Genomic DNA, 12,694 nt, shown 5'->3' with positions numbered 1-12,694 from the left:
TATATATTTATAGATATATCTGCATACATACACACTGTATATATGAATATCCCCACAGCATCCAATGATAAACAGTTTTTTTCCCTTATTTGCTCCTTTAATCTACACCTTATAAGAATCTACCTGCACTGTGAATCAGAAAATGTTCTTTAGGTTCAGTACGATGTCTGAGAGAAAGGGATACCAATGCAATTGAGTTAATCAGAAGCTTTCTTCACAAGTTTATACTTCTTTAGAGAAAAAATTAAAGAGTAAGATTAGCTAACAAGACCATTTACAAATGTTTCAACTCCACTTAAGGACAGAGTCTAGATGTATTTATACCATTTGATCCAGCAATCCCATTACTGGGCATCTACCCAAAAGAACAAAAGACATTCTATAAAAAAGAAATCTGCACTCCAATGTTTATAGTGGCACAATTCACAATTGCAAAGATGTGGAAACAACCCAAGTGTCCATCAATACATGAGTGGATTAATAAAATGTAGTATATGTATACCATGGAGTAGTATTCAGCTATAAGAAACAATGGTGATCTAGCACCTCTTGTATTTTCCTGGATAGAGCTGGAAACCATTCTACTAAGTGAAGTATCCCAAGAAGGGAAAAATAAGCACCACATGTACTCACCAGCAAATCGGTTTCACTGATCAACACCTAAGTGCACATATAGGAATAACATTTATCGGGCGTCGGGCAGATGGGAGGAGGAAGGAGGGTATGGGTATATGCATACATAAGGAGTGCTGTGCACCATCTGGGGGATGGACATGCTTGAAGCTCTGACTGGGGGAGGGGGGAAAGGGCAACCCAACCTAAACATTTGTACCCCCATAATATGCAGAAATAAAAAAAAAGAAAAGAAAAAAAGATTTATTTTAATAATACTACAAATGTCCACTAAAATGTTGATCTGTTTTTAAAAAGCAATTCAAATAAGTTCAATTTATATTAATGCAAAGAAAAAGTCTTCTTAAATGACTGTTTTGCTCTATGGCTGTAGCATTCAACACAACTATCTTTGAAACCAACCAACCTTTCCCGTTACTAGCCAGTAAATAAACATGAATGACTCATTAATGCACTCACATGAATTGAAATGCTCGTTTGCAGTGGCTTTAAAATGCACTGGATTTCAAAATGACCTCTATTATTTTTTATTTAACTGTGTATATAAATAAATCTGAGATCATTATTTATTCAATAATTGAGCAAGCTGAATTTTTAGCATTACCATCTCTACCAAATAGTTAAGAAAATGAAAAGATACTAAGGAATGCGACTGACAGAGGTGGCTCTCTGTTTGTGAGGTGCTTCACTCCATACCCCCATTCCCAGCCTGTATCTTGGTAAGTAGGAAGTCAAGTTACCTTATTGTATCAGACTCCTGATTCTCACAAATATTGACCTTCAGTCTGTACAAATGGGTCAGTTAAATGAAACCATGTAAATCATTTCTCTAAATATTTTGACATCTATATGAGCAAACGTGAGTAACTCACTTCATATAAAATATAAGGTAAACGAACGTAAATGAACTAGCGGGTATAAAGTTTAACATGGCTTATTAGCCTAATAGCAATTATAAAAAATAATAATAACAACTGTTATACCTAACAATGCCTGATTGCTGTGCTAGATATTTCAAATATATCTGCAATAATGACAATGATGATACAGTAATAATATAATAATACTCAGCCAAAGGAAGATGAATTGGTCTCTGCCTGTGAGGCAAGGAGGGTTCATGACAAACAATATTCTCATCATACAGACTGTGTTGTCTTCAGTGATCATTGTTCAACCTTTACCTTGAACACAATGGGGTTCTTGACTCTTCTTCTTCTATGATACTGAGTCCTGATGGGGAACACCATTGCCAAACAATCGCATCCAGAAATAAAGATTATTGCACTTGAATAAAAAAGAACTTGGGCAAATTTAGGGCTTGCCTTTGTGAATTATACCCTTTCAGGCAGAGGACCCTGCCTGGGATGAAGCCTGTCTCGGGAAGGTCCAGATACAGTTGTCCTTGAACAACTTCTAGCTGCCTAACTGGAGCCCTTCTTATTGCTGCCTGCTCAAGCCTTGCTGGAAGGGCCCAATAAAGGGACTCTGAATAAATTTTCCAACCTACTCACACCTGCTACCTCTCTTGTCTTTGGTATTCCCAGTCGAATCCACAGGCACCTTCAATGGGGTTGTATTTTGTTTGTTTTGTTTTCTCTTACCAGTTTATTCACATATGCCCCAATCAGGAACAGACATTATTCGGAAAAAAAAAAAAAAATGCATTTTTGTAAGGTCAATGGAAAAACAGGAACAAAATGTATTTTTTACTGTGATCTTAAAACAAACAAAAATGCTTGAATATATAAAATGCTCAAGCATTTTAGTAGTATGAATAGACAGAAAAAATCAGAAAGGACAGTCATGAAGCATGGTACAGGTGATCTTCTTCATCTAATACCTCTCCTTTTAGAGATTAAGAGAAGGAAGCATTCTCCCTCCTTCATTACATTCCCAATATGAGCTGTATGTAGTAACTAAGTTCAGAAATGAGAGTCCAATTCATAGGTACCATTTGAACACCTGCTGTATACCACTCTTTATGCTAAGTGTTTTAGATACAGTATCTTATTTAATTCTCACAGAAACTTTTGGTTTAGGAACTTCCATTATTCTAAATTTGATAGAGGAGAAAAAAGTGTCTCAGCGAGATTAAATAACTTGCCTATGGTTACACAAATTGTAAGTGACAGAGCTAGGACTCAAACCTGTGTCTCTGAATCATGCAATAATGCCTTAAAACTCCATTTTGTAAGGTTTGAGCTTATGTTTCAATCTTTGTCTCTAATCAGTGAGCTCCTTCAGAACAGAATTTATTTCTCATTAATTTTTATACCTCTAGAGCATGGAATAATGCCTGATACAGAGCAGGAACTCGATGATTGTCAAATGAATAAAATGATGAATTAATAAATAAAAAAGGGAAGAAATTACTTTTAAAAGGAGACAGAAAATTAAAGTTCATGCAAAAAGATAATTGTACACTTGGAATACTATTCCTATGGTTAGTTTTGTGCCCCCTCATTTCTATTGTAGCAACATATGAGTATTTTATGATAAGCGCCATTTTTACTTTAGAATTAAATGAAATGCTTTCAAAAATATGTACTTTACCCAGGGATTTAAATGAACGATTGAAATTCCATAATCAGAACATGACACAACCAAACCAGTGTATAATCATATGTTTCCCATAATAAGCTACTTGAAGTGTTCTTAGGGTTACAATTTTGTAATCTAGACATGAGAGGAAGATCTGTGCTCTTGACAACATTCAATACAGGCACTTCAACTGGCTCTGGATAAAAGACAAACCTTCTCTTTTGCATTACATAAATGTTCTCTCATTCCTTATCAGTAAGCAGACAGTCCTAACTGTTACCGTCACATCCTCTGCCATCTTCCGCCAACGTCTGGCTAGCTTGACATGTGCAGTAATAACTGCCAATTGTATTACAGCATTGGTCCTGACAGCCAGCATTGTCAATGGTACATTCATTTATATCTGCAATTGAATAGTTAAACAGAATTAGCCTCCTGTTACCAGACACACAAAAAGAAACTTCAGTGGCTCTCCTAAAAATGAAACATCACAGAGTGACCTCATTCTCTGACCTCAGATTAAATGAGATAAAATGATATCTCATTTTAATTAGAGCTAATGCACCGTAATTTTGATGTGAAGAAAGATACGAGTCATAATCTTTAGTATCTGAAATATTACATTTGAACAGTGAACTAAGAAGTTTTCTAGTCTTACGGATTTTGGAGGCTTAGGGTACAGATTCAGAAATTTCACATCCAACTCATCATTTGAGGATGTGATTGAGAACAAAGAGAGAACTAGAGAGTCAGAACACTAGGTTACCTGTTCATTAAATATGTTGCTCTTGGCTTCTCAAATGAATAATTGTTAAGCACTTACCACTACATATTTAGCATTGTACTAGACAGAGAGGGTACAAAGGCAGTTCCATGGTTTCCAATGGTTAATATCTAGCTGGAGTTGAGGGCTACACAGAAGTGTGATTTGATTGTGTCCATGTACTGGATATGCCCACAGACCCCTTCTAAGTCTGTGTCCAGAAGTCGTTTTTACAGATATGGCTCAATTTTATGTATTTTCCCCATCCAGCTAACAGCTGATAAGTATTCCAGCCCATTTGCAGATTTGGTAATGGCCCGTGAGGTGATTTAGTACCATAGCTCAAAAGAGGCACCGCTACACCATGTTGACCAGCTGACTTGATAGATCCTTGCTTCATGAAATGAGTGTGGCTGGAAGCGGGAGAGGATGGAGAGGGAACGGAAGAAGAGAAGGGTAGCAAGGGAGGGGAGAGAAAGGAAGAGGTGGTCAGAGAGAAGGAAAGGGAGAATGGGTTGGTTAGGAACAGCAGAAGCAACAAAGTAAAAGCGTAAACAAAGAGGAGATGTGTCACCAAACTGTGCAACCATGAGAGCAGAAAACAACCAATACCGAAAGAACAATGAAGTAACGGGCAGAGAGAGCTACAGTGCATCTTGACTGGATATAACTGATTTTGTCTGACCCCTGGCTACACAGATGTTGAGACTGCTTTTGCTTGTTTTAACTTTTCACTGAGGTATGCCATACACACAGAAAAGTATATAATTCTTAAGTATATACACTTTGGTGAAATTTCAGAAGTAGAAAATACCAAGACAACTTCAATGCAATGCCAGAATATTACTAGTATCCAAGAAGCACCATGCCTCACTAAAGGTAAGAACTATCCTGATCTTTAATCACTATAGGTTAGTTTTGTCTTTTTGAACTATACATAAGTAAAATTATACTGTGTGTATTTTTTGTGTGCCTGGCATCTTTCATTCAGCATTCTATTTATGAGATACACCCATGCTTTTGCATATACTCGTAGCTTGTTCAGTCTTATTCCTGTTTGTGATCATTTTCTATGAATATACTACAGTATTTATTCATTTCACAGATAATGAGCATTTGGATATTTTCTTATTTTTGGCTTTTGTGAAGAGTGCAACCATAAACATTCTCATACATGTCTTCAGTGAACTTAGGTATGTATTTCTGTTGGGCAATACAGTTGACCCATGAACAACATAGATTTGAACTGCACAGGTCCACTTACATGCAGATTTTTTCAATAAATACAGTCAGCCCTCCACATTGACAGGTTCTGCATCTGCAACCAAACAGAACCAAAATACAGCATTCACGGGATTCAAATACTGTGTTATTAAAATTGGCCCTCCATGCAGATGGACGGCCAATTTTTCACATACTTGGGTTCCTCAGGGCCAACTGCAGAACTTGAGCATTTGCAGATTTTGGAATCCACGGGAGTCCTGGAACCAATCCTGCCTGGACACCGAGGGACCATCATACAGCTGAGACTAGAATTGCTAGGTCAAAATGTCTGATATGTTTTCCTGTGGTAGTTATAGTTGAATAGTCTTCTTAAGAGGCTATTCTAATTTATACTCCCATCAGTGATATATTAGAGACCACATGTTACTCATTCATGTCAACATTTGGGATATTCTGTTTTTCCATTTTATTTCTTCTGGGAGTTTATAATAGCATCACATTGAGATTTTAATTTACATTTTCCAATGAATAATTTGTTTAAGCATATTTTCAAGTTATTAGTCATTCAGATAACATCTTGTTGAAATGCTGGTTCAAATATTTTTTCCATTTGTCCAATCTTAAAATATTGGTTCTTCTACTTCTGAGTCCTCAAGTAGAATGTTAAATAGAAGTGGTGGCAACAGTCATCCTTTTCTTGCTTCAGATCCCAAAAGCAGAGTTTTTTTTTTTTTTTTTTTTTTTGAGACAGAGTCTCACTGTGTTGCCCGGGCTAGAGTGAGTGCCGTGGCGTCAGCCTAGCTCACAGCAACCTCAAACTCCCGGGCTCAAGCGATCATCCTGCCTCAGCCTCCCGACTAGCTGGGACTACGGGCATGCGCTACCATGCCCGGCTAATTTTTCTATATATTTTTAGTTGTCCGATTAATTTCTTTCTATTTTTAGTAGAGATGGGGTCTCACTCTTGCTCAGGCTGGTTTCGAACTCCTGACCTTGAGCGATCCACCCGCCTCAGCCTCCCAAAGTGCTAGGATTACAGGCATGAGTCACCGTTCCCGGCCAGAAGCAGAGTTTTTAACATTTCACAGTCGGTATGATGTGTACTATAGGGTGTGTGTGCGTATATGTGTGTGTGTGTATGTATGTTTTATCAGATTAAAAAGTTCCTTAGATATTTGTCTCATAAATAAGTGTTAAGTTTTATTTGCTGCTTTTTCTGAATCTATAATTAGATGCTTTTTCTTATTACTTCTGTTAATGAGATGAATAACATAATTGATCTTTGCATCCCTGAAATAAACCGGGTCATAATATACTACCCTCTTATATATACCTGGGTTCAGCTAGCTAATATTTTGTTTAGGATTTTTGTGACTCTATTCATGAGAGAGATTTGCCTGCATTTTTTCTTCTTGGTAATATTCTTGCAAGATTTTGGCACCCAGGTCATACTGGGATACATTGAAAAACAAGTTGGAAGTGTTTCATCTTTTTATATTCTCTGAAAAAATCTGTGCAAGATTGGAGCTATTTCTTATTTAAATGTTTGAAAGAGTTCATTTATGATGCTATCTGGGGCATGGGATGGGGCGTGTGTGTATGTGTGTGTGTATGTATGAAGGCTTTCAATTACACATTCAATTTATTTAATAGATATAAGAACATTCAGATTTTCATTTAAATATATTGGATAAATTATGTGTTTCACAGAATTTTTCCATTTAATATAAACGTTCAGATGTATTACTGTTAAATTGTTCATGACACAATTCTCATACTATTTTTAAATGTCTGTCTAATTTGTGATGAGGTCCCCTTTCCTATTTCTGAAATTTATAATGTGTGCCTTCATTTTTTCTTGATCAGCTTTGCTAGGCATTTACCAATTTTATCTACCTATCTATCTATCTCACCTATCTACTTTAATCTTTTCCAAGAAAAAACTTTTGAGTCTTTTGATTTTTGATTTTTCAGCATTGCACATTTTTTTGATTTTTCAAACTTTTGATTTTTCAGCATTGCACATTTTTCCATTTCATTAATTTGTGCTATGATCTTTATCATAGCCTTCACTCTGCTTTCTTTGGAATTATTTCACTATTCTGCTTCTAAGTTCTTGAGATAGAAATTTAGATCATTGATTTTTAGCCTTTCTTTTTAAAAAATATTTCTGGTTATCTATAAGTGTATGACAAACCACCCCAACACTAAGTGGTTTAAACAGACAACTTACTATCTTTCACATGTCTAGGGATTCTCACTTGGGTAAGAACCAGCTGGGTGGTCCTCACATGGGATCCCGCAGATGGTAGAAGTCAGGTGATTGCTGGGGCTAAACTTGCATGGAGGCTTTTTCACTCACATTGGGATTTGGACTGAGACAGTTGGAATCTGGTTGGCTGGTCAGCTGTCGCTCCCTCTCTCTCCATGTAGCCTGTCCATGTGCCTAGTTTTGGCTTTCTCAGGGTGGATACATTTTCCATAGTGACTAATAGAGAGACCATCACAATAGATTCAAACAAAAGCTGCAAGGCTTCTTAAGATCTAGCCTTGGAAGTCACATAGCATCACTTCTAAGACATTTGTTAGTTAAAGCAGTCTCAGGCTGGCTGGGATTCCAGGAGGGGGAGGAATTACTCCTCTCAATGGGAGAATTACATGCGTGTCCTGGGAAGGAAGAAATTGACAACAGCTTTCTTAGAGCATATCACATTAACATGTTCATTTTTCTAAAAATAAAGTATTAGCTGCACACCACACATATTTTAATTATCATTCAACTCAAACTATTTCCTAATCTACATTAACATTTCTTTTTTGGGTTATTTTGAAGTATATTTTGGGGGTTTTTGAAACATCATCTTGTTATTATGAAATGCTAGATTAATTCCACAGTGAACAGAGAATATATTCTGCATGATTTCAATTCTTTAAAATTTGTTAAGGCTTGCTTTATATTCTAGCACATGACCAATTTGGTTTACTGGAAATAATGTGCATTCTGCAATTGTCAGATGCTATGGGTTCTGTATGTATATATATGTGCATGTATGTATAATATATATAATACGCATTATATTTCAAATATGTAAAAATATGTATTTAATATAAATGTTTCCATTTAATATAAATGTTCAGATGTATTACTGTTAAGTTGTTAATGACACAATTCTCATACTATTTTTAAATGTCTGTCTAATTTGTGATGAAGTCCCCTTTCCTATTTCTGAAATTTATAATGTGTACCTTCATTTTTTTCTTGATCAGCTTTGTTAGGCATTTACCAATTTTATCTACCACCTATCTATCTCACCTATCTACTTTAATCTTTTCCAAGAAAAAACTTTTGGGTCTATTGATTTTTCAGCATTGCACATTTGGATAAATTATGTGTTTCACAGAATTTTTCCATTTAATATAAATGTTCAGATGTATTACTGTTAAGTTGTTCATGAGACAATTCTCATACTATTTTTAAATGTCTGTCTAATTTGTGATGAGGTCCCCTTTCCTATTTCTGAAATTTATAATGTGTGAAATTTATATGTGTCCTAGTTTGATTTGTTAATCATGATTTTCATATCTTTATATCTTTAAGAATTTTTTTCATATACTTGTTCTATCATTGAGAGAGGCACAGTAAAATCTGCTTATCTGATTTTACATAAGCCCTTTTATGACTGCAATTTTTGTTTTAAATAATTTGAAGCTTTATTATGAGGAGCATACAAATTTGGAACTGCCACAGATCTCTAGCAGATTAACCCTTTGTTATTATGAAATGTTCCTCTTTAGGTCTAGCTACACTTCTTTCACTAATGTTGACTTTTTACAAGATTAGCATAGCTATATTAGTTTTCTTTCAGTTAGTTTGCATGACATTTCATTTTCTAAACTTTACTTTTAACTTTTTTTATACCCATATATTTGAGAAATTATCTCTCTCTATATATATGTATGTGTATACATTATTTTAATATATTTCAACTATGTCTGGCTTTTAATCCTGGTATTAAATCATTGACTTTTTTATTATAATTACTGACATATTTGAATTAAATTTACCATTACACTATTTTTCTAGGTTTCCATATATTTTGTTACTTTTAACCTCTACTCTTACTTTCCTTTAAATTTATTATTTTCAATGTTCTATTTCCCCTCTTTATTAGATTATCGGTTACATATTTCTATTCCTCTATTATTCTTTTTTTAGTGGTTATCCTTGATATTACATCTATTATTAAAGTCTAATATAAATTAGGACTTTACTCACTTCCCAGACAGTACTAGAACATTACACTTTAACTCCCTTTAAGCTTTTCCTACTGTTTTATTATTGTTATTATGTATTTTAATTTCAAACTTAAGACTTTGTTATTTTATATAGTCAATAGTAACTTAGGTCTATCCACATTTTTACTTTTTCTGGTATTCACTATTGCTTCTTGCATTTCTGTGCTTCTTTCTGGAGTAATTTTCCTTTTGCCTGAAAACTGTATTTCTTGTCATATGTATCTGCTGGCAAGAGTTTTTTTTCATATTTTGTCAGGAAATAACATTTTTTCATCTTAATTTTTAAAGTTTTTATTTTAGAACAGTTTTAGAGAAAAACTGCAAACATAAATAGAGTTTATATACCTCACACATCTCCCATATTTCAGTATTATAAACATGTTATATTAGTATGATACATTTGTTATAATTAATGAGCCAATGTTGATTTGTTATTATTAACTAGTCCACACTTTATTCCGTTTGCCTTAGTTTTTGCCTGTTGTCCTCTTTTTGGTCCCAGGATCTCTTTCAGAATATCATATTACATTTAGTTGTCATATCTCCTTAGGTTCTTCTTAGCTGTGACAGTTTCTTAGACTTTCCCTATTTTTTATGACCTTAACAGTTTTGAGGAGTACTGGTGAGGCATCTTGTAAAATGTCTCTCGATTTGGATTTTTTATGGTGCTTTTCTTATTTTAGACTGGGATTATGCGTTTTGAGGAGGAAGACCACAGAGGCAAAGTGCCGTTTTCATGTCAACATGACTTAGCACTGTTGATGTTGACCTTGATCACCTGGCTGATACAATATTTGTCAGGTTTCTTCATTTTAGAGTAATAAGGTTAGTCTATTTTTTCCCATTTCCATACTTTTTAGAAAAAAGTCATTATGCACAGCCTACACTTAAAAAGTGAAGAGTTATGTTCCCCTTCTTTGAGGGTGGAGTATCTACATAAATTATTTGGAATTCTTCTGCACAGATTTGCCTATTCTCTCCCATTTATTACACCTGAGGTTTTGAAGAGTATTTTCAGTGGAATAGGATTCTAGGGTTTTTTAAAGCATTTCAAAAGTGTCATACCATTATCATTTAAATTTCTTTTGAAAATAAGGTGACTGTTTTTCTCTGTTTGCTTTTAAAATTTTCCCTTTGGTTGGTCAATGGGTACAATGTTACAGTTAGACAGGAGGAATACATTCTGGTTTATTGCTGTTGTAATAGTGCATTTTGATTTGTGGTTTGATATCTTTCGGTTTTAGAGAAATTTTGTTTCCACTGTTATCTGTTTACATACTCCATGTTCACTGTCCTTTCTTCCTAGTAATTTCACACATGTTTGTGAGACCTATTATTTAGACATCATTTGTCTCATGCTATTTTCTGATTTATTTTGTTTTATTACACTTTTTTTTTATTCTTGGCTTCAGTCGAGATACAGTCTACTGACCTGTGTTCCACAATACCAATTCCATAATCAACTTTTTATAATACATCATTAATCCCATCTACTGTATTATATATTAAAGTTATTAGTTTTCATTTCTACTATTTGCAGTTGATTCTTTTTATAAATTCTACTTCTCAGGTACAAATTTTCTATCTTGTCATCAATTTTCTTGTTTTTATGAATCCACTCTTCTTTGTATTGTTTTATGATAATGGAACTGGACTCTGTAAACATTTCTCTCTTGCAGCTAGTACAATGCTGAGCTTTAATAGAGGGCACTGGAGGAATGCTGCAAGAGGAAGGTTCCTCTCACTTTGGTGCCAATGTTTTTTTTGTTTTTCAGGCTTGTTCCCTGTTGCTGCCAGAAAGCTGCATCCCAGCTGATTCATTAGTGAGCAGCTACTCTGCCAGTGGTATGAACAACCTAGTGGTGCACATACTTCAGCAAGTTTCACGAGCGCTGCAGCAGTCAGCCTCCCAGAGACTCTCACTGCCACTCCAGTGGGCAGATTTCTGCCCACCATCCCTGGCCAGCAACATCTCAGCAAACTTTCCTGCCATCCAACGGGCCATGGCCACACCCTCCCCAGTGAGATGAATTTCAACCTGGCTGGAAAACTGGGAGTATGCTTCCAAGTTTGTTTCTTTTTTGGATACTCTCCTTGAGTCCTAAACATAGTAGCAATTGCCTACATCTGCTATTCCTATATTCTTCAACGTTCTTTTTTCCCGTCAGTACTTTTATCTCCAGTTTCTAATTGATAATTCTTAATAGTTATTTTTTTCCTCTAACCAAATCCCTCTGTGGTTTCTGTCTCTCACTGGACCCTGACTGGTACAGCTTCTCTCTAGTATCTTGATTTCTCAAATTTTGGCTTCCATGTTTGTTCTGAATTCCAATTTATATGTCCTCATCCCAGTGAGACTCCTGACTACTCCACATACCTTTTCTCTCTATTAGCAGCCACTATGTTCCCACCTTGTCAGCCTTTCCCACTATGGCACTTATGAATTAATCTTTTGAGGGGAAAACTCACCTCCTTTGCTTTGCTGGCTGACACATTATTATTTGATATATTCAGATGAGTGATTTTTTTAATATCACATTCAATTTCTCTAGTTATTCTCAGCAAAAGAATTAGTTGGCTACTCTTTAGCCCACCATAGTCAGAAAGAGAAGGACTATTCATACTATTTTCTTCAACCTCCTTATTTTCCCTTACAATATTCCAATGAAAAATTCATTAACTGCAACTTTATGTTCTTCTTCTTTTTTTTTTTTTTTTACATCTGACTCAATCAACATGGCAGGAATTTATAAGTAAGAAACATGAAGTAATTAACAAAGAATATAAGACTTCATAATTGGGTCCTGTGCTTTGTGCTGCAGGATATCAGAAAGATCAGTAAAGGTTGACTTTCTAAGAGATAGTTGAGTGTAAGTTTACATACAAGTTTGGATATTATTTTCTAAGCTCAGTTTGCTGAAAAAGAGAAGCTATGTTGGAATAGGGCAGGTATTAGGAGTCCCATGACTTAATTCTTATGAATTTATCCAAAAATATGTTTTGAAGAAATTGGACTGTGTTATATGTCTGAAGGAAGGACATTTCTACATATAAGATCATGCAGATCTCATAATGAACTGCTGAGATGATATGAAATTATGCTTATTCAAAAACATATAGTCATTGGCCGGGCGCGGTGGCTCACGCCTGTAATCCTAGCTCTCTGGGAGGCGGGCGGATTGTTTGAGCCCAGGAGTTCGAAACCAGCCTGAGTAAGAGCGAGACCCCGTCTCTACT

At 35.2% G+C, this 12,694-nt stretch overlaps 1 protein-coding gene across 1 annotated transcript in view; it reads right to left on the bottom strand.

Annotated features, from left to right (window-relative positions):
- The window catches only part of LOC105806928 (matrilin-3-like), a 256,161-nt gene that overhangs the window by 202,107 nt on the left and 41,360 nt on the right, over window positions 1-12,694 (bottom strand). The window contains exon 2 of the mRNA XM_012640161.1: window positions 3,455-3,577. Coding sequence (XP_012495615.1) covers window positions 3,455-3,577 — 123 coding nt within the window. The remainder of the gene's footprint in view (window positions 1-3,454; window positions 3,578-12,694) is intronic.

This window comes from Propithecus coquereli, unplaced genomic scaffold (assembly GCF_000956105.1).
Source record: "Propithecus coquereli isolate 6110/MARCELLA unplaced genomic scaffold, Pcoq_1.0 Scaffold15, whole genome shotgun sequence".
Classification (NCBI taxonomy): domain Eukaryota; kingdom Metazoa; phylum Chordata; class Mammalia; order Primates; family Indriidae; genus Propithecus; species Propithecus coquereli.
Note: the sequence above shows the minus strand (reverse complement) of the source record. Positions and strands in the feature narration are given on the sequence as shown.